We start from the raw sequence: 19,803 nt of genomic DNA on the forward strand, positions 1-19,803 counted from the left end.
TCCTATATGCTACTTTTATTATTGTCCTGTAAATGGTTCAGTGCCTATAATTTAGGCTGTGTGTAGAATGAGGCATAAAGGAAATTACCTCTACTACTAAATTACTACTAGATTATAGTGATAAGGAATACAGCATACAAATGTGGCTTGTGTATTCATTTGCCTATAACTAATCAGAATTCCATTATGTTTACATAAAAAAGAGAGTACTTCAAAATGAGAAGACCCTGCCATGGAAAAGACGACTGGGCGGACATAAAGTGGAAAGAAGGGGAAATAACTCACACCATGCAGCAGGACACCTTCAACTGTGGGGTCTTTGTAATGCATGTTTGATAGTTATATTTTCAATAATGAATGGTTAGCTGTTATGTGACAATTAGGTAAAAAAAATATATATATTTTTTGGTGTAGATGGCCTGTAAAGCTTACAGATTTAAGTCTAATAGCATGAGATGAAAGTAGACAAACATCAGAGTGTGCGATATGAAGGCATAGTCAGTGGATTCTGAACCTTGTTTGATGTCACTAGGTCACATGACCAAGGAGCTTTTGAAATTTAGAAAAATTCATGTAAAATCGTGTGAGATGAAAATGGACAAAATAAAGGGTTTACAATATCGAAGGGTAGTTAGTGGACATTCTGAACCTTGTTTGAGTCAAGTAGGTCACATGACCAAAGAGCTATTGAAATGAATGTCCAAATCGTGAAAATAAGACCTGTGCAATGTTGTGCGCTATTTTTCCAACATGACACTTATTTGGAGTCTGTGGTTTGAAAGCTATTGAGGTTTGAAAGCGGAATATCCGTTGAATATCCAACTTGAAACTGTATTTATCTCGGTGTGTAATGGAGTTAAAAACATACCTTAAACTCACTCCTCAGCTAGTTTAGTGTTTTTCCATAGCTCAAACAGTTGGTATGTTGTCAAGTAGGGCAGTCACGTGTGTTTGTGATCAGAGGATCACTGGTTCGAGCCCAGTATGGGGAAATGGACAGTGGAGGAAGTTATACTGTTACCAGAACACTGACGTCCATCTCACTCGACAGGGATACTAGGAGGTGTAGTAGAGAGAGAGTAGAGGGTACAACATAATGCTGAGGGGGCACTGTCGTGCAAGTGCATTTTATACACATGCAAACTCTGTTTTAAACGCATTTTCAGCCCCATTTCAATATCATGTCTTGATAACTGCATTCTCCGGTTAAGTGCACGCTGTTCCAAGCCGTTGCAAGTCTTTCAATTCAGTTCATGAAATAATAAAGGATAACCCGAGACCACCCTATTACTTAATGTAACTGTTCCCCCACATGTACTTATCTATTTCCATTTCATTGGTGTGTATAAAAAAAAAAAACACCCACATGGGCTGCGCCATCCGCTGATAAAAACAGAAAAAGACAATGCGGAAGTAAAATTGGGAGCGGGTTTGTTTTGTTTGTTACCACCATTCTTTCCTCGTGGACGAAGACATACTAGCTGAGTACCCAACTCTCAGTCCACTGCAACATGTCTAAACTCCAGTCGTTTCGTGTGTTTTTAAATGAGCGTTTAACTGCGGCTGCTGTGGAGATTTTCGGGGCAATTGAGCAAACCGTAGTGGACTACCAGGAGGAGAATGATCGGCTACGTGGACTGCTGCGGATCACACCGATTATACAACGATGTAACATAGGTTCGTATGTAGATCACTAGCAGTTCTGCTCAATAAATAAACTGTTTTCAGTGATCACCATTTCAATATGTTTGAACTATTACCAGTTTCTAAAACCCGAGGCCCAACATCGCGAGACTTCCAAAGCAGGTTCGGCAGACCAGGGGCCTCATAACAGTCGCTAACGTTACACATTACATATCTGCATGCGCCATTTCTGAAAAGACTGCGCAATTACACAAATATTAAGATTTATAAACTTGGCGCACGCCTGTTTGCCATTATAAATCAGACCCGTCCTGAAACTGCGCGCGTGAACGAGCATTAAAACTATGGCTGAAAAACGCCCATCATTCATCGTTTTTTAACGCGCTCATTCGCTGTATACTTTGGAAGTATTGGAATTAGGCCAAAAGGCCGTTTAAAGGAAATATAGCAACGGCGAACTTGATCAAATGTCTCTGGAGGTGTTGGCAGACTGTTTAAAACTTTTACAGTGACATTTGCTATATTTGACCGTTTCTGAAAGAACTACAATTGCAAATTGTTGTGGACCTGTAAACAGATCGTTTGAATTCAATAGCCTAATGATTTGCGATGACTTTTTCCCGAACATAAATATTCTGCACTGCCCGCGAATTCTGAAACATTGTTTTGGAGTGGACAGACTAGACAATGTAAAACTATACAATAATGGCTCGTTACAGTGGAAGGCCCTATAACCTACACACGTCAAAGTAAAATATCAACTCTGTTCACCTGTTAAATTCTACTGACTGTTATAAACCACACCCCCTTTGGATACAGGCTCTATTAGATACTATTTAAATGAGATGGGCGTGGTCATTTGCTGCAAGCTAAAGCTTCTTCGGGAATATGGACGCATCATGGCCAGAAAAAGTGGCGTGGGATATTCTGCAATGATTATGAAAATATGTATTATGTTTATAAATTAAATATTGTTTACTTAAGACAAAATAAACAGAAATGGGAAAGATGACCCTTCTGTTCTATCGTTAATGCGCTTCAGATCACATGGAGCAAAATACTTCAAATAGTTGATGTATTTACTACTGTAAAGTGGTTCCACTTAAATGAGTGATGGGACGTTTGTAGGCCTATAGGCTACTTCGCGAGTATGAAACCATCACAGTCCGAAAAGGAAAGAAATGTATTCTGCAATGATCATGGAAATAAAATAGTAAATAGATGCCTAATTTATCAGGCTGTATCACATCCGGCCGTGATTGGGAGTCCCATCGGGCGGCGCATAACTGGCCCAGCGTCGCCCGGGTTTGGCCGGAGTAGGCCATCATTGTAAATAAGAATTTGTTCTTAACTGACTTGCCTAGTTAAATAAAGGTTAAATAAAAAAATACACTATTACAATGGAAAGATGAAGAAAAAAATTGATCTCCACTAACAGAGAATCATGTTATTATTTTGAATAAGTGCCATCACCAGGTAAATTAACTGAAAACACAATTCTCGTTTACAGCAACAACCTGGGGAATAGTTACAGAGGAGATGAATGAGCCAATGGGAAGCTGTAGATGATTAGGTTGCCAGATTGTGGCTTTTAGCCAATAATTGACACCCCTACTCTATGATAAGTGTCATGGGATCTTTAGTGACCAAAGAGTCAGGACACCCATTTAACATCCCAGCTGAAAGACTGCACCCTACACAGGACAATGTCCTCAATCACTGCCCTGGGATATGTAGTTTTTTAACCAGAGGAAACAGTGCCTCATACTGGTTCTTCAACACCACTTCCAGGCTACAACTAGGCTACTTTTACAATAATTGTAATGAAATACTTAAACCACTCGAAACGGTGCATATGCATGTTCTAAAATGTGTGGGACGATAAGCACATTCTCATGTCAAATTCAGTTTTTATAAATGCCAACTTTTGTGTAAACTGGCACACTCTTTTTGGGGGAGATTTTGTGTGTCCGCCATGTTTATAAATGAGGCCCCAGTGTCGTCACTAGTTACCACAGCCACAAAGTCATAAACCCCGCCCATTTCTACAATTTTTCTGATTTAAAATGGGATTTTAAACCTAACCTTAAATTAGGCAGATTTTTGTTTGCATACTTTTTTACAATATAGCCAATTTCAACTGTGGCAATTAGTGGAAACCGCAGACCAGGCCAGGTTTGAGAAGTGAATTTCTAAAGGCAGAACCTACAGTTGAAGTCGGAAGTTTACATACACTTAGGTTGGAGTCATTAAAACTTGTTTTTCAACCACTCCACACATTTCTTGTTAACAAACTATAGTTTTGGCAAGTCGGTTAGGACATCTATTTTGTGCATGACACAAGTAATTTTTCCAACAATTGTTTACAGACAGATTATTTCACTTATAAATCACTGTATCACAATTCCAGCGGGTCAGAAGTTTATATACACTACATTGACTGTGCCGTTGAAACAGCTTGGAAAATTCCAGAAAATGTCATGGCTTTAGAAGCTTCTGATAGGCTAATGGACATAATTTGAGTCAATTGGAGGTGTACCTGTGGATGTATTTCAAGGCCTACCTTCCAACTCAGTGCCTCTTTGCTTGACATCATAGTAAAGTCAAAAGAAATCAGCCAAGACCTCAGAAAAAAAATTGTAGACCTCCACAAGTCTGGTTCATCCTTGGGAGCAGTTTCCAAATGCCTGAAGGTACCACATTCATCTGTACAAACAATAGTACGCAAGTATAAACACCATGGGACCACGCAGCCGTCATACCGCTCAGGAAGGAGACACGTTCTGTCTCCTAGAGATGAATGTACTTTGGTGCAAAAAGTGTAAATCAATCCCAGAACAACAGCAATGGACCTTGTGACGATGCTGGAGGAAAGTACAAAAGATATAGGTACAAAAGTATCTTTATCCACAGTAAAACGAGTCCTATATCGACATAACCTGAAAAGCCACTCAGCAAGGAAGAAGCCACTGCTCCAAAGCCGCCATATAAAAGCCAGATTACGGATTGCAACTGCACATGAGGACAAAGATCGTACTTTTTTGAGAAATGTCCTCTGGTCTGATGAAACAAAAATATAACTATTTGGCCATAATGACCATCATTTATGTTTAGAGGAAAAAGGGGGAGGCTTGCAAGCCAAAGAACACCATCCCAACCGTGAAGCACGGGGGTGGCAGCATCATGTTGGGGGGGTGCTTTGCTGCAGGAGGGATTGGTGCACTTCACAAAATAGATGGCATCATGAGGCAGGACAATTATGTGGATATATTGAAGCAACATCTCAAGACATCAGTCAGGAGGTTAAAGCTTGGTCGCAAATGGGTCTTCCAAATGGACAATGACCCCAAGCATACTTCCAAAGTTGTGGCAAAATGGCTTAAGGACAACAAAGTCAAGGTATTGGAGTGGCCATCACAAAGCCCTGACCTCAATCCTATAGAAAATTTGTGGGCAGAACTGAAAAAGCGTGTGCGAGCAAGGAGGCCTACAAACCCGACTCAGTTACACCAGCTCTGTTAGGAGGAATGGGCCAAAATTCACCCAATTTATTAAGGGAAGCTTGTGGAAGGCTACCCTAAAACATTTGACCCAAGTTAAACAATTTAAAGGCAATGCTACCAAATACTAATTGAGAGTATGTAAACTTCTGACCCACTGGGAATGTGATGAAAGAAATAAAAACTGAAATAAATCATTCTCTCTACTATTATTCTGACATTTCACATTCTTAAAATAGTGGTGATCCTAACTGACCTAAAACAGGGATTTTTTTACTGGGATTAAATGTCAGGAATTGTGAAAAACTGAGTTTAAATGTATTTGGCTAAGATGTATGTAAACTTCCGACTTCAACTTTATACTGAACAAAAATATAAATGCAACATGCAGCAATTTCACTGAGTTACAGTTCATATAAGGAAATCAGTCAATTTAAATAAATTCATTAGGCCCTAATCTATGGATTTCACAACTGGGCAGCGGTGCAGCCATGGGTGAGCCTGGGAGGGCATAGCCCCACCCACTTGGGAGCCAGGCCCAGCCAATCGGAATTAGTTTCTCCCCACAAAGGGCTTCATTACAGACAGAAACACTCCTCAGTTTCATCAGCGATCCGGGTGGCTGGTCTCAGACAATCCCTCTGGTGAGGAAACCGGATGTGGAGGTCCTGGGCTGGCAGGGTTACATGTGGTCTGCGGTTTTTAGTCTCGTTGGATGTAATGCCAAATTCTCTAAAACACAGGCAGGCAGTTTATGGTAGGGAATTGAATGTTCAATTATCTGGCAATAACTCTGGTGGACATTCCTGCAGTCAGCATGTCAATTCAAATCAAATGTTATTTGTCACATGCGCCAAATACAACAGGTGCAGACCTTACAGTGAAATGCTTACAAGCCTTTACCTAACAAATACAACAGGTGCAGACCTTACAGTGAAATGCTTACAAGCCTTTACCTAACAATTGCACGTTCACTCAAAACGTGTCATCTGTGGCTTTGTGTTGTGTGACCTTTTATTGTCCCCAGCACAAGGTGCACCTGTGTAATTGTGTTTTTTGCTTCTTGATATGCCACACCTGCCAGGTGGATGGATTCTTGGCAAAGGAGAAATAATAATAATTTGAGAGAAAAGCTTTTTGTGTGTATGGAACATTTCTGGGATCTTTTATTTCAGCTCATGAAACATGGGACCACCACTTTACATGATGTTCAGCATACATCGTAACAGTTGTTGGTTAGCTAGCTTGATCATTTTAGCCATATTATCATGACAAATTAAAACACCTCAAAACAAGACCTGGTATCAAGAACAAGATACAACTAGCTGAAACGATCCAACTATGATTCCTCACATGGCAAGCTTCTTGTAATTTTTTGCTAGCTATCTGACTGTTCAAAATCTTGACAAAGCACGGCTTCCGGACACATCGATGCACGCACATCTTTTCGTGACGACGTCAGCCAACCCATCTATATGAATTGACGATCACGTGACACCATTAATTCCTATGTGAAGACTCAACAGTGCATATGAAGCCAAATGAAGTAGTTTAAGATTTAGTCTCATGGAGACAACATGAGCAGTTTGAGCTACTCCAGGAAGTGACGTTGCAGGCTAGCTCAGTGCTGCCTGTCATTGAGTAAATAGGTACTGCAGGCTACTTAACTTATTGTTTGTGCGATTTAAAAACAATTGGTTCAAGGACACACATCTGGTGTATTAAAGTCAATTATTGGCACAATGATTGTCTTAAAACATTTTTTATTTACAGAAAGATTTACCATGGAGATCGCCATTTTTCTATTCACTATGACGGGGGATCCTGTTCTGATAACAATGCCTGCAGTACCGTGGTTGGCCTTGAACTTCCATGGCTTCAATGTGCAGTCGTTCTCCCCTGGGGTGCGTTCAGTTCGTTTGCTACGTTGCGGAACGGTTTGTACTAAACGACAAGTTTTCCCAAAACGTTATTGTACGTTCTTGACAGACTTTGAGATACGTTTCTTCCGTTCGGTGGGTGTGCCACGGTGTATCTTGAAGCAATGAGTGATGTATTTAAAGGGCAGCGGTACATTTTGAACCCACAAACCAACCCATCCCCGTTTTTCAACTGGTCGCTCAGTACAGCGACGTTTTATTACGTTTTTATGTACTGAACGTAGCCCTGGTTAGACCCCAATGACGTGTGTCTGCACATGCGCTTAGCTAGCTAACGTCGCCATGACATCGCCTACATGCGGGATCGGGGATTTATTTTTAAGAAGCGGTTTCTACATCTCTTCATACCAAACCATCTTTGCTAATACCGTACATCTTCAGTTTATTGAGAAGTAATTGATAGTAGATTCTAGTTGTTCAATTATTGAATTGGAATGTTTGTTTACTTCATTAATCTACTTAAAGCTAGAGTCCTTAATTGAAAGGACTCTAGCTTTGCCTCTGTTTTGGTAAAAAGTTGATGATGAGCCTGGAGAAATGAACCCACTCTCAACAGACCGAGCTATGGCTGCAAGGACTGACCATCAAATCATTTTAGGTAGTAACTAAGGATTCTAGTTTCAACTTCGAATTGATCCCAACCCTGATGTCTAAAAGCTAACCTCTGCTCCTCTCTCCTTTCCTCCAGACTCCTTGCAGCTATCTCTCGGTGTCTCTGAAGAGGAGGTTACCCCTGAGCAGCAGCACTGTGAGCAGGAGTGGAGCCCCAGTCTGGGGCAGGAGAACCCAGAGCTTCCACAGATTAAAGAGGAGCAGGAGGAACTCAGGACCAGTCAGGAGGAAGAGCAGCTTCAAGGGCTGGAGGCTGATATCATAGAGTTCAAATTCACTCCCTCCTGTGTGAAAAGTGAATGTGATCAGGAGGACCCACTTCAGCCCTTCACTTCTCCCCAAACACAGACTGTGGAGAACAGAGAGAGTGACCCTAAACAAGTGGATCTCACACCTTTTGTTACTGTGACCCACCTTAAGGGTCTCTACATTCCCTGTGACCCTCCAGATAATCAAAACAATACCTCAGGCCAAAGCTCAGCCGTGAGCAGCGGCCCAGCAGCACTTGACAGCAGCCCATCATTGGATCCCAACCCACCATTGGATTCCAGTCCGTCATTGGATCCAAGCCCATCATTGGATCCAAACCAGTCAATGGTGGAACACTGTTTCAAACCCAGCACCATGTCTAGAAAAACTCACCGCTGCCGTGACTGTGGCGAAATGTTTGCAATGAAAGCTGACCTGCAGAGGCATGTGACTCTCTTTAAGAGGCCCAGTGAATGTCGCTTCTGCAAAATAAACTACAACTCCACCTGTAAACTAAAGGCCCATGTCCGACTCTGTCACAGTGGGAAACCCTACACCAGCCCTGTTTGTGGCAAGACCTTCACACTCAAAGGGGATCTGTCCAAGCACATCAAGACTCACATGGGAGATAAATCATTTAAGTGTGGTGACTGTGGGAAAAGCTTCAATCAGAAGTGGACCCTAAGGAAGCATAAACTGACTCACACAGGAGAGAAACCATTTATCTGTGGAGAATGTGGGAAAAGCTTCTATCAGAAGGGGGACTTAAGTAGGCATATACGGACTCACACAGGAGAGAAATTATTTCTCTGTGGTGATTGTGGGAAAAGCTTCAATTTGAAAGGGAACCTTAGGAAGCATAAACTGACTCACACAGGAGAGAAACCATTTCTCTGTGATGACTGTGGGAAAAGCTTCAGTCAGAAGGGGACCCTAAGGAAGCATGAACTGACTCACACAGGAGAGAAACCATTTATCTGTGGAGACTGTGGGAAAAGCTTCAGTCAGAAGGGGACCCTAAGGAAGCATGAACTGACTCACACAGGAGAGAAACCTTTTAGCTGTGATGACCGTGGGAAAAGCTTCACTCAAAAGTCTAACATGTGAAAAACATCCTGAAATGAAGAAAACAGGATGAAAACTGAAAGAAGAACAAAAACTAGGACAAAGATCTATTCAGTCACAAGATGAGAATAAAAAGGCAGGATGTGGACAATATTCTGAGTACATGTTCATAGACTCACATCTATTGGTTGGTGGAGGACGACACGATGATACCTCTCCTAGGGACCTGCTCTCCATGCTTCAGGATTAAAGTTCCTCTGTTTTCTGATCTATTCTATTGGTAACCTGCTGTTTCTCCACTCTGTTACTCTCTGGTCTACATGGAGGGCCTAGCTACTTTACATCTGTCTGGAGGGACAGATGGAGGTCACATAATGAGGTTTCTAGTCTCAACACTTTCCAAGGCTTTTTAGAGGAAAATACCTTTTCAGGTCATGTGACAAGTGCCTTCTCCTCTGACAATGGCACTGCTAATGAACTCAGTGATGATGCTTATTTTCTCCCCACTAGATGACACTGTTGGAGATGTGATCGCAGTAGCCCTGTAGGTCTAACTTGTTAGTCATTTCAGTTCATTCTCCACATACCTATGAGGGTATGTGGGTATAATGTTAAATGAATCAACACTGTTACCCATTACTAAACACATTGAAACACACACACTGTATTATAGCCAAACAGGACCATGCTAAACTGATCTGACCACAAGGGGATGTCATAGAATAGATGGTGTGTACTGTGGGGTCCAAGGTGACTGTAAATCAGTATTAGATTCTTAACATCTGAGTGGCATACTACGAAGCAAGCTAAATCAACTCAGGGTTTTCTAAAGCTAACCAGCTTCAGTTAGCTTCACATTCCAGCTCAGGCTTCATCCGTACTATGACAGTGGATATTGCTTGTCCGCCTGCCACTAACTCTAGCAGGCTTGTAGCTGCGCTTGCACGTCCCACATGGTTAGTCGAACGCCAAACTCTTGAGACAATGCTGAAAAATCAACCCGTGTGCGAGTCAGTGCCACATTTTCATTTGTGAAGAAATCAAAATGAAAGAAAATTGATCTTTCAAATTCATCAGACTATGTTGTGAAATAGGCTTTTAGAAGTGCTGTCTTTTTTTGATTACTTATCGTTAATGCCGTCTTTGGTGTGCTTATCGCTCCTTATTCTATGTGTGGAACAGCTTGTTGTGTTGTGGCCATAGACATAATCCATAGAAGGGTTTTGTGACCTCTGACCCTGTCAATTTGACTGTTAAACTCATGGGTACACTAGCAATGGCTGGCAGTCTTGACTTGAATATGAACTACCATCTATGGATTATATGTCTATGGTTGGTTGTGGCTGTCAGTTTGTCTTGCCAATTTCTAAATAGAACAGTGTGAAAAACATACAGTTTGGTAAGCAAATGCTGTCGTTACTTATTTGTTTTCATTTAAAATGGTCAAAATCACAGTAAGGTACTGAATTGTAACCCAGAAATGATTTGATATTAAGATAAAAACGGCTGCATTAGTCCTTTAAATGCTCTCCAAAGGAGGACATAGTCATTCTATACATACAGGCTACTATACTAATGAATACATAAAGCTAAACCCATGTTTGTGCATCAGTGTCCCTCTGCCAAAGAGATGTCTGTATGACATCTTACTATAGCAAAATGACATTGGCTAAGGCTGGCTAAGGCTAGCTGGCCAGTCAAGTGGTTACTAACATGGATCTTATCAGTGGGCTACAACAACATGAGAAGTGAGAATGTAAATTGTATTTATAATCTCTCTCTCATTCCCTTCCTGTGTGGGTGAGTGTAAATGATTTCCCTAGGGACTACAGGAGGTCCTGGTTTACCATTAGGTAGTCTGAGCACCCATAGGCACACCATGTTCAAGAGGAGTGTCACAATGTTAAGTAATGACACACATCGCCTGCTACAGAGCTATAGGACAAACCAAGGTCGCCTCATCTCAAGGTTGGAATACATTTACTCGTTCACAGATAATATACTCCTTTATCAAAGCAAGAGCATGTCTAGGAAGACATTCATACTTTTCTAAAAGTGTCTTGCTCCAAGTTCGCTTGTTCTTTCAACAGGCAAAGCCAGCGCAGTGTACAATACTTGCTTTTAGCCCATCTCTTTCTAATAACACACACAAAAGGCAATCATGGAAAGGGTCTAGACCCCACCCCCCGCCTGCCGCTACTGGCTCCAGCTCCTTACACCTCTCTGACAAAAAGAAACAGCGAAAGGGAGAGAGGGCGTATGAAAGAGAGCCGATGAGAATGGTACAAACCCGAACAGCTCTGTGTGTCACACTCGAATACATCGCATCCACGGCTATGATCTACGCGTAGATCGTTGCTCTCAAGACAAGCGCAACACCGGAGAGAGCAATTACGCAAGATTCTGATAGAGAATGAATGCGAAGCTGTATCCAAAACGCCCGGTTGGTCTCATTTAGCTACCATTAGAGCATCAACTGGATTACCATAAGGGAGCACAGTAGAAACAACGTCTTTACAATTGAGGAATAATAGATTTTGCTTCAATAATTGAATAATTTACATTTCATCAAAACACAAATTTGTATGTATTTGGAGGTGTATTTCCAAGGACACATACATTAAAGCACGGACAATCGTCATTAGGTCGACTTGGATTTGATCATATTGACACTTTATTAGTTATCCTGATGGAAACTGCTTCAAAAGCTCGTCGGCTATCCAATGTGTCCACGGCATCTAACGTGTCCAATGTGTCCACGTCCAGCGCTGGGACTGAGGTAGGACAGAGCGATGTGCAGATTTGGGGGGACAGACCTTTACCTGTCGACTACCTTGGTGACATCTCGATCCTGGATGACGGGAGATGGTCGAACTCTAGCGTGAAGAAACATCACCACAAGCACAACCTGAAGCACCGCTACGAACTGCTGGAGACACTGGGGAAAGGGACATACGGCAAAGTGAAGAAAGCCATCGAGAGACAATCCGGCAAAGTGGTGAGTTTTAGACAACGACTAACCACCAATGAAACGAGTGTGACAGTCTGAACTTGGTGTGTTACAACAAGTGAATAACACCATTATAATGTAGGTTGTGATGTAAAAACATCCAAACACAGCGTCTGGCAACTGAATATAGTGATATGTTGGTGTTTCATTGATACATATTCATAAACACTCCCATGTTCATGGCGTGTCAATCAGAAATCCCTTGAATTCCCTGATGATGCCACGTGGTATTTCAGCTTTCCAAGTTAAATTCAGCAATGAGCCCCTTTAATGTTGTTTTATGGCCATAATAACACACGTGGCTTCAGAAGACAAAATCGGTTGTATTGCCTCAGATGTCACACTGCTTATACAAGATGAGTCAAAGGTCCGTTTAAAAGTACATTGGGGCCCATGTAGCTACATTTAGTTTCAATTTATAACATGTGTTTTCAGTGTTACCAGACCTCAGAAGAATGAGTCTCTTGTCTAATTCTGTTGACTTTAATAACTTGTGAGTTTTGATGAGCTGAGATGCATGAGTAAAAATGAAAGTTGTGTCCCACTGAACATGAACTGACAAACCATTTAATAATCCACCTTGAACCACCTTCCCTGTAGCCATGACATGTGAATTATAGGGATATTTCAGGTATTTTGTTGACAAGTACTAAACTAGGTCTAGGTGGTTACTCAACCTCTGTACTGTGTGAAGAGACAGTGGGAGGGGGAGAGAGAGCAGAGAGAGATACTGAGGGTATTATTTGACCTCTGTACTGTGTGAAGAGACAGAGAGAGAGATACTGAGGGTATTATTTGACCTCTGTACTGTGTGAAGAGACAGAGAGAGAGATACTGAGGGTATTATTTGACCTCTGTACTGTGTGAAGAGACAGAGAGAGAGATACTGAGGGTATTGTTTGACCTCTTTACTGTGTGAAGAGACAGTGGAAGGGGGAGAGAGAGATACTGAGGGTATTATTTGACCTCTTTACTGTGTGAAGAGACAGTGGAAGGGGGAGAGAGAGATACTGAGGGTATTATTTGACTTCTGGTCACCCCCTGGCTGGGCAACTAGAACTTTCCAAGTGTGAGGTATGCAGGAGGAAAGTAGACAGTCTGGTGTGTGTGTTTCCTCGTTCTGACTAACACCTAGGTGTGAAGGAAGCAGAGGCTCTTGGAGGGGTTACGTGTGAGGTGCACACAAACAAAACACAAACCCACATATATATATATACACATACACACATACAGTGGGGAGAACAAGTATTTGATACACTGCCGATTTTGCAGGTTTTCCTACTTACAAAGCATGTAGAGGTCTGTAATTTTTATCATAGGTACACTTCAACTGTGAGAGACGGAATCTAAAACAAAAATCCAGAAAATCACATTGTATGATTTTTAAGTAATTCATTTGCATTTTATTGCATGACATAAGTATTTGATCACCTACCAACCAGTAAGAATTCCGGCTCTCACAGACCTGTTAGTTTTTCTTTAAGAAGCCCTCCTGTTCTCCACTCATTACCTGTATTAACTGCACCTGTTTGAACTCGTTACCTGTATAAAAGACACCTGTCCACACACTCAATCAAACAGACTCCAACCTCTCCACAATGGCCAAGACCAGAGAGCTGTGTAAGGACATCATGGATAAAATTGTAGACCTGCACAAGGCTGGGATGGGCTACAGGACAATAGGCAAGCAGCTTGGTGAGAAGGCAACAACTGTTGGCGCAATTATTAGAAAATAGAAGAAAATAGAAGAAGTTCAAGATGATGGTCAATCACCCTCGGTCTGGGGCTCCATGCAAGATCTCACCTCGTGGGGCATCAATGATCATGAGGAAGGTGAGGGATCAGCCCAGAACTACACGGCAGGACCTGGTCAATGACCTGAAGAGAGCTGGGACCACAGTCTCAAAGAAAACCATTAGTAACACACTACGCCGTCATGGATTAAAATCCTGCAGCGCACACAAGGTCCCCCTGCTCAAGCAGGCGCATGTCCAGGCCCGTCTGAAGTTTGCCAATGACCATCTGGATGATCCAGAGGAGGAATGGGAGAAGGTCATGTGGTCTGATGATTCAAAAATAAAGCTTTTTGGTCTAAACTCCACTCGCCGTGTTTGGAGGAAGAAGAAGGATGAGTACAACCCCAAGAACACCATCCCAACCGTGAAGCATGGAGGTGGAAACATCATTCTTTGGGGATGCTTTTCTGCAAAGGGGACAGGACGACTGCACCGTATTGAGGGGAGGATGGATGGGGCCATGTATTGCGAGATCTTAGCCAACAACCTCCTTCCCTCAGTAAGAGCATTGATGATGGGTCGTGGCTGGGTCTTCCAGCATGACAACGACCCGAAACACACAGCCAGGGCAACTAAGGAGTGGCTCCGTAAGAAGTATCTCAAGGTCCTGGAGTGGCCTAGCCAGTCTCCAGACCTGAACCCAATAGAAAATCTTTGGAGGGAGCTGAAAGTCCGTATTGCCCAGCGACAGCCCCGAAACCTGAAGGATCTGGAGAAGGTCTGTATGGAGGAGTGGGCCAAAATCCCTGCTGCAGTGTGTGCAAACCTGGTCAAGAACTACAGGAAACGTATGATCTCTGTAATTGCAAACAAAGGATTCTGTACCAAATATTAAGTTCTGCTTTTCTGATGTATCAAATACTTATGTCATGCAATAAAATGCTAATTAATTACTTAAAAATCATACAATGTGATTTTCGGGATTTTTGTTTTAGATTCCGTCTCTCACAGTTGAAGTGTACCTATGATAAAAATTACAGACCTCTACATGCTTTGTAAGTAGGAAAATCGGCAAAATCGGCAGTGTATCAAATACTTGTTCTCCCCACTGTACATACATACATACATACATACATACATACATACATACATACATACACGACGAGAGCTTCTCACTTGGTCGCTGTATTGATGAGGTACCTAGTGACTTCAAACTGTATGAACAGTAGAGAGAGAGAGGGGGGAAAGGCTACATTCTCACTGGTTATCCTGTATAGCCAGGAAGAGAAGACCCCACAGAGCCTCCTGTACATGACCCTTCTGTGTGGGGGCTCTGTCAGGCATAGAAATGCCTCCCTGTCCATGTCTAAGAGGTCTGGAGACATGCCTGCTTCAGGACACCCTGCTTCGTAGACAGAGAGAGAGAGAGAGGATGAGCCAGTGAGTGAACACACACTCACACAGACAATACAAACAGAAGTCTGGATGGAATAGTTTGGGGATTTTTAGGCCGTGGTGACTCATTGAGATTAGCTGCTATAAAACCACCAGCATAGCGTACAGTCTCCTGTCTGCTACCATACAAGAGTATTCAGTCTCCTGGCTGCTACCATCAAGAGTATTCAGTCTCCTGTCTGCTACCATGCAAGAGTATTCAGTCTCCTGGCTGCTACCATGCAAGAGTATTCAGTCTCCTGTCTGCTACCATGCAAGAGTATTCAGTCTCCTGTCTGCTACCATGCAAGAGTATTCAGTCTCCTGGCTGCTACCATGCAAGAGTATTCAGTCTCCTGGCTGCTACCATGCAAGAGTATTCAGTCTCCTGCCTGCTAACATGCAAGAGTATTCAGTCTCCTGCCTGCTACCATGCAAGAGTATTCAGTCTCCTGCCTGCTACCATGCAAGAGTATTCAGTCTCCTGCCTGCTACCATGCAAGAGTATTCAGTCTCCTGTCTGCTACCATGCAAGAGTATTCAGTCTCCTGGCTGCTACCATGCAAGAGTATTCAGTCTCCTGGCTGCTACCATGCAAGAGTATTCAGTCTCCTGCCTGCTACCATGCAAGAGTATTCAGTCTCCTGCCTGCTACCATGCAAGAGCATTCAGTCTCCTGGCTGCTACCATGCAAGAGCATTCAGTCTCCTGGCTGCTACCATGCAAGAGTATTCAGTCTCCTGGCTGCTACCATGCAAGAGTATTCAGTCTCCTGCCTGCTACCATGCAAGAGTATTCAGTCTCCTGCCTGCTACCATGCAAGAGTATTCAGTCTCCTGGCTGCTACCATGCAAGAGCATTCAGTCTCCTGGCTGCTACCATAAAAGAGCATTGAGTCTCCTGGCTGCTACCATGCAAGAGCATCCAGTCTCCTGGCTGCTACCGTAAAAGAGCATCCAGTCTCCTGGCTGCTACCGTAAAAGAGCATCCAGTCTCCTGGCTGCTACCGTAAAAGAACATTCAGGGGGACTTTGAGTCAGTCAACCATGATACACACGGTTGAGTCGCCGTGTGTCTAATCTGTTGACTGACTGAACATTTGTGTACCCACCCTGAACTTTTTTTCCCAATAGACACAAAAAACACAGTCATATGGTGGAGGGTTGAGAGAGCCTTTAGATTGAATGTTATGTAATTATGCAGCTTTCCCTGGCCTGGTCTGGTGTGGTCTGGTCATGTTGTTATCAAGGCAGTGAGAGGAGCAGGTTGACAGGGTCAGCCAAGCAGCAGGAAGGGAACACTTCTATGTTGACCTGTCAGGGGACTCTGTGTAAGTGTGTGTGAGTGCCTGTGTTCTGTGCCAGCTTCTCTGGATAGATAGGTATTTCAGAGACAGGTCTAAGGAGAGAGACAGAGATAAGGGGGGGGTGTACCAGCTGGGTTAGTCTGGTGTGTACTTCACAATAAACCCCCAGTAGCACCTCTCCTCTCCAGCAGGGTTAGTCTGGTGTGTACATCACAATAAACCCCCAGTAGCATCTCTCCTCTCCAGCTGGGTTAGTCTGGTGTGTACATCACAATAAACCCCCAGTAGCATCTCTCCTCTCCAGCAGGGTTAGTCTGGTGTGTACATCACAATAAACCCCCCAGTAGCATCTCTCCTCTCCAGCAGGGTTAGTCTGCTGTGTACATCACAATAAACCCCCAGTAGCATCTCTCCTCTCCAGCAGGGTTAGTCTGCTGTGTACATCACAATAAACCCCCAGTAGCATCTCTCCTCTCCAGCTGGGTTTGTCTGGTGTGTACATCACAATAAACCCCCAGTAGCATCTCTCCTCTCCAGCAGGGTTAGTCTGGTGTGTACATCACAATAAACCCCCAGTAGCATCTCTCCTCTCCAGCTGGGTTAGTCTGCTGTGTACATCACAATAAACCCCCAGTAGCATCTCTCCTCTCCAGCAGGGTTAGTCTGCTGTGTACATCACAATAAACCCCCAGTAGCATCTCTCCTCTCCAGCTGGGTTAGTCTGCTGTGTACATCACAATAAACCCCCAGTAGCATCTCTCCTCTCCAGCTGGGTTAGTCTGGTGTGTACATCACAATAAACCCCCAGTAGCATCTCTCCTCTCCAGCTGGGTTAGTCTGCTGTGTACATCACAATAAACCCCCCAGTAGCATCTCTCCAGCAGGGTTAGTCTGCTGTGTACATCACAATAAACCCCCAGTAGCATCTCTCCTCTCCAGCTGGGTTAGTCTGCTGTGTACATCACAATAAACCCCCCAGTAGCATCTCTCCAGCAGGGTTAGTCTGCTGTGTACATCACAATAAACCCCCAGTAGCATCTCTCCTCTCCAGCAGGGTTAGTCTGCTGTGTACATCACAATAAACCCCCCAGTAGCATCTCTCCTCTCCAGCAGGGTTAGTCTGGTGTGTACAGCACAATAAACCCCCAGTAGCATCTCTCCTCTCCAGCAGGGTTAGTCTGGTGTGTACATCACAATAAACCCCCAGTAGCATCTCTCCAGCTGGGTTAGTCTGGTGTGTACATCACAATAAACCCCCCAGTAGCATCTCTCCTCTCCAGCTGGGTTAGTCTGGTGTGTACATCACAATAAACCCCCAGTAGCATCTCTCCAGCAGGGTTAGTCTGCTGTGTACATCACAATAAACCCCCCAGTAGCATCTCTCCTCTCCAGCTGGGTTAGTCTGGTGTGTACATCACAATAAACCCCCAGTAGCATCTCTCCAGCAGGGTTAGTCTGCTGTGTACATCACAATAAACCCCCCAGTAGCATCTCTCCAGCAGGGTTAGTCTGCTGTGTACATCACAATAAACCCCCCAGTAGCATCTCTCCTCTCCAGCAGGGTTAGTCTGCTGTGTACATCACAATAAACCCCCAGTAGCATCTCTCCAGCAGGGTTAGTCTGGTGTGTACATCACAATAAACCCCCCAGTAGCATCTCTCCTCTCCAGCAGGGTTAGTCTGGTGTGTACATCACAATAAACCCCCAGTAGCATCTCTCCAGCTGGGTTAGTCTGGTGTGTACATCACAAACCCCCAGTAGCATCTCTCCTCTCCAGCTGGGTTAGTCTGCTGTGTACATCACAATAAACCCCCCAGTAGCATCTCTCCTCTCCAGCTGGGTTAGTCTGCTGTGTACATCACAATAAACCCCCCAGTAGCATCTCTCCTCTCCAGCAGGGTTAGTCTGCTGTGTACATCACAATAAACCCCCAGTAGCATCTCTCCTCTCCAGCTGGGTTAGTCTGGTGTGTACATCACAATAAACCCCCAGTAGCATCTCTCCAGCAGGGTTAGTCTGCTGTGTACATCACAATAAACCCCCCAGTAGCATCTCTCCTCTCCAGCTGGGTTAGTCTGGTGTGTACATCACAATAAACCCCCAGTAGCATCTCTCCAGCAGGGTTAGTCTGCTGTGTACATCACAATAAACCCCCCAGTAGCATCTCTCCAGCAGGGTTAGTCTGGTGTGTACATCACAACAAACCCCCCAGTAGCATCTCTCCTCTCCAGCAGGGTTAGTCTGGTGTGTACATCACAATAAACCCCCAGTAGCATCTCTCCAGCAGGGTTAGTCTGGTGTGTACATCACAATAAACCCCCCAGTAGCATCTCTCTCTCCAGCAGGGTTAGTCTGGTGTGTACATCACAATAAACCCCCAGTAGCATCTCTCCAGCTGGGTTAGTCTGGTGTGTACATCACAAACCCCCAGTAGCATCTCTCCTCTCCAGCTGGGTTAGTCTGCTGTGTACATCACAATAAACCCCCCAGTAGCATCTCTCCTCTCCAGCTGGGTTAGTCTGCTGTGTACATCACAATAAACCCCCCAGTAGCATCTCTCCTCTCCAGCAGGGTTAGTCTGGTGTGTACATCACAATAAACCCCCAGTAGCATCTCTCCTCTCCAGCAGGGTTAGTCTGGTGTGTACATCACAATAAACCCCCAGTAGCATCTCTCCTCTCCAGCAGGGTTAGTCTGGTGTGTACATCACAATAAACCCCCAGTAGCATCTCTCCAGCAGGGTTAGTCTGCTGTGTACATCACAATAAACCCCCCAGTAGCATCTCTCCTCTCCAGCTGGGTTAGTCTGCTGTGTACATCACAATAAACCCCCAGTAGCATCTCTCCTCTCCAGCAGGGTTAGTCTGGTGTGTACATCACAAACCCCCAGTAGCATCTCTCCTCTCATCATTCTCATCAACCCAGTGTTAACCATTATCTCTAATGACCACGCTGTGAATAGCAGCACCTGCTATGGTGAGCCACCTCTCCACTGCACTGATGCAGGTTATACCCTTTCCCTAATTTCTTCATCAAACAACCTGCCTGTAAACCAACACACCTGGTTCCTGCCACAGACAACGCCCTGGTCTGTATCTGTGACAGCTCTTCTTCTTCTCTTATAGCCCGAGGCTAAAGAGCACACAAGAACACCACACACACACGCACACCCACACACACTTCCCCCCACTGAGCCCAGTCAGCCAGCTGTTGTATGGCCCAAACGGTGGTTGTGACTAACGATCCATAACCCTGGGCTGGAGGGGTAAGGGTGTGTCCGTCCTGTCTACCCAGCTGTACAGTAGG

At 44.0% G+C, this 19,803-nt stretch overlaps 2 protein-coding genes across 3 annotated transcripts in view; both read left to right on the forward strand.

The window, feature by feature from the left end:
* The first annotated feature begins 1,385 nt into the window (after positions 1-1,385).
* Positions 1,386-10,539, forward strand: LOC139533692 (gastrula zinc finger protein XlCGF57.1-like). Of its 2 annotated transcripts, none has more exons than XM_071331980.1 (2): positions 1,386-1,677; positions 7,773-10,539. In XM_071331980.1, the coding sequence occupies exons 1-2, from the start codon at positions 1,512-1,514 to the stop codon at positions 9,050-9,052; spliced, it is 1,446 nt and encodes a 481-aa protein (XP_071188081.1). In that variant the 5' UTR covers positions 1,386-1,511; the 3' UTR covers positions 9,053-10,539. The 2 variants fall into 2 exon arrangements, with proteins under 2 accessions (XP_071188081.1, XP_071188082.1); XM_071331981.1 differs by lacking the exon at positions 1,386-1,677 and adding an exon at positions 6,462-7,682.
* Positions 10,540-10,760: 221 nt separating this feature from the next.
* The window catches only part of LOC139533688 (NUAK family SNF1-like kinase 1), a 42,557-nt gene continuing 33,514 nt past the window's right edge, over positions 10,761-19,803 (forward strand). Inside the window, exon 1 of the mRNA XM_071331975.1 lies at positions 10,761-12,008. Within this exon, the coding sequence (XP_071188076.1) occupies positions 11,700-12,008 (309 nt within the window). The 5' untranslated portion in view covers positions 10,761-11,699. The remainder of the gene's footprint in view (positions 12,009-19,803) is intronic.

The sequence above is a fragment of the Salvelinus alpinus genome, chromosome 11, assembly GCF_045679555.1.
Source record: "Salvelinus alpinus chromosome 11, SLU_Salpinus.1, whole genome shotgun sequence".
NCBI classification, from domain to species: domain Eukaryota; kingdom Metazoa; phylum Chordata; class Actinopteri; order Salmoniformes; family Salmonidae; genus Salvelinus; species Salvelinus alpinus.

Excerpts from the sequence above, each read along its gene's own strand:
- LOC139533692 (XM_071331980.1), top strand. The coding sequence starts at position 1,512 with ATGTCTAAACTCCAGTCGTTTCGTGTGTTTTTAAATGAGCGTTTAACT. Across the intron at positions 1,678-7,772 it reads TATACAACGATGTAACATAG|ACTCCTTGCAGCTATCTCTC; the intron begins GTTCGTATGTAG and ends CCTTTCCTCCAG.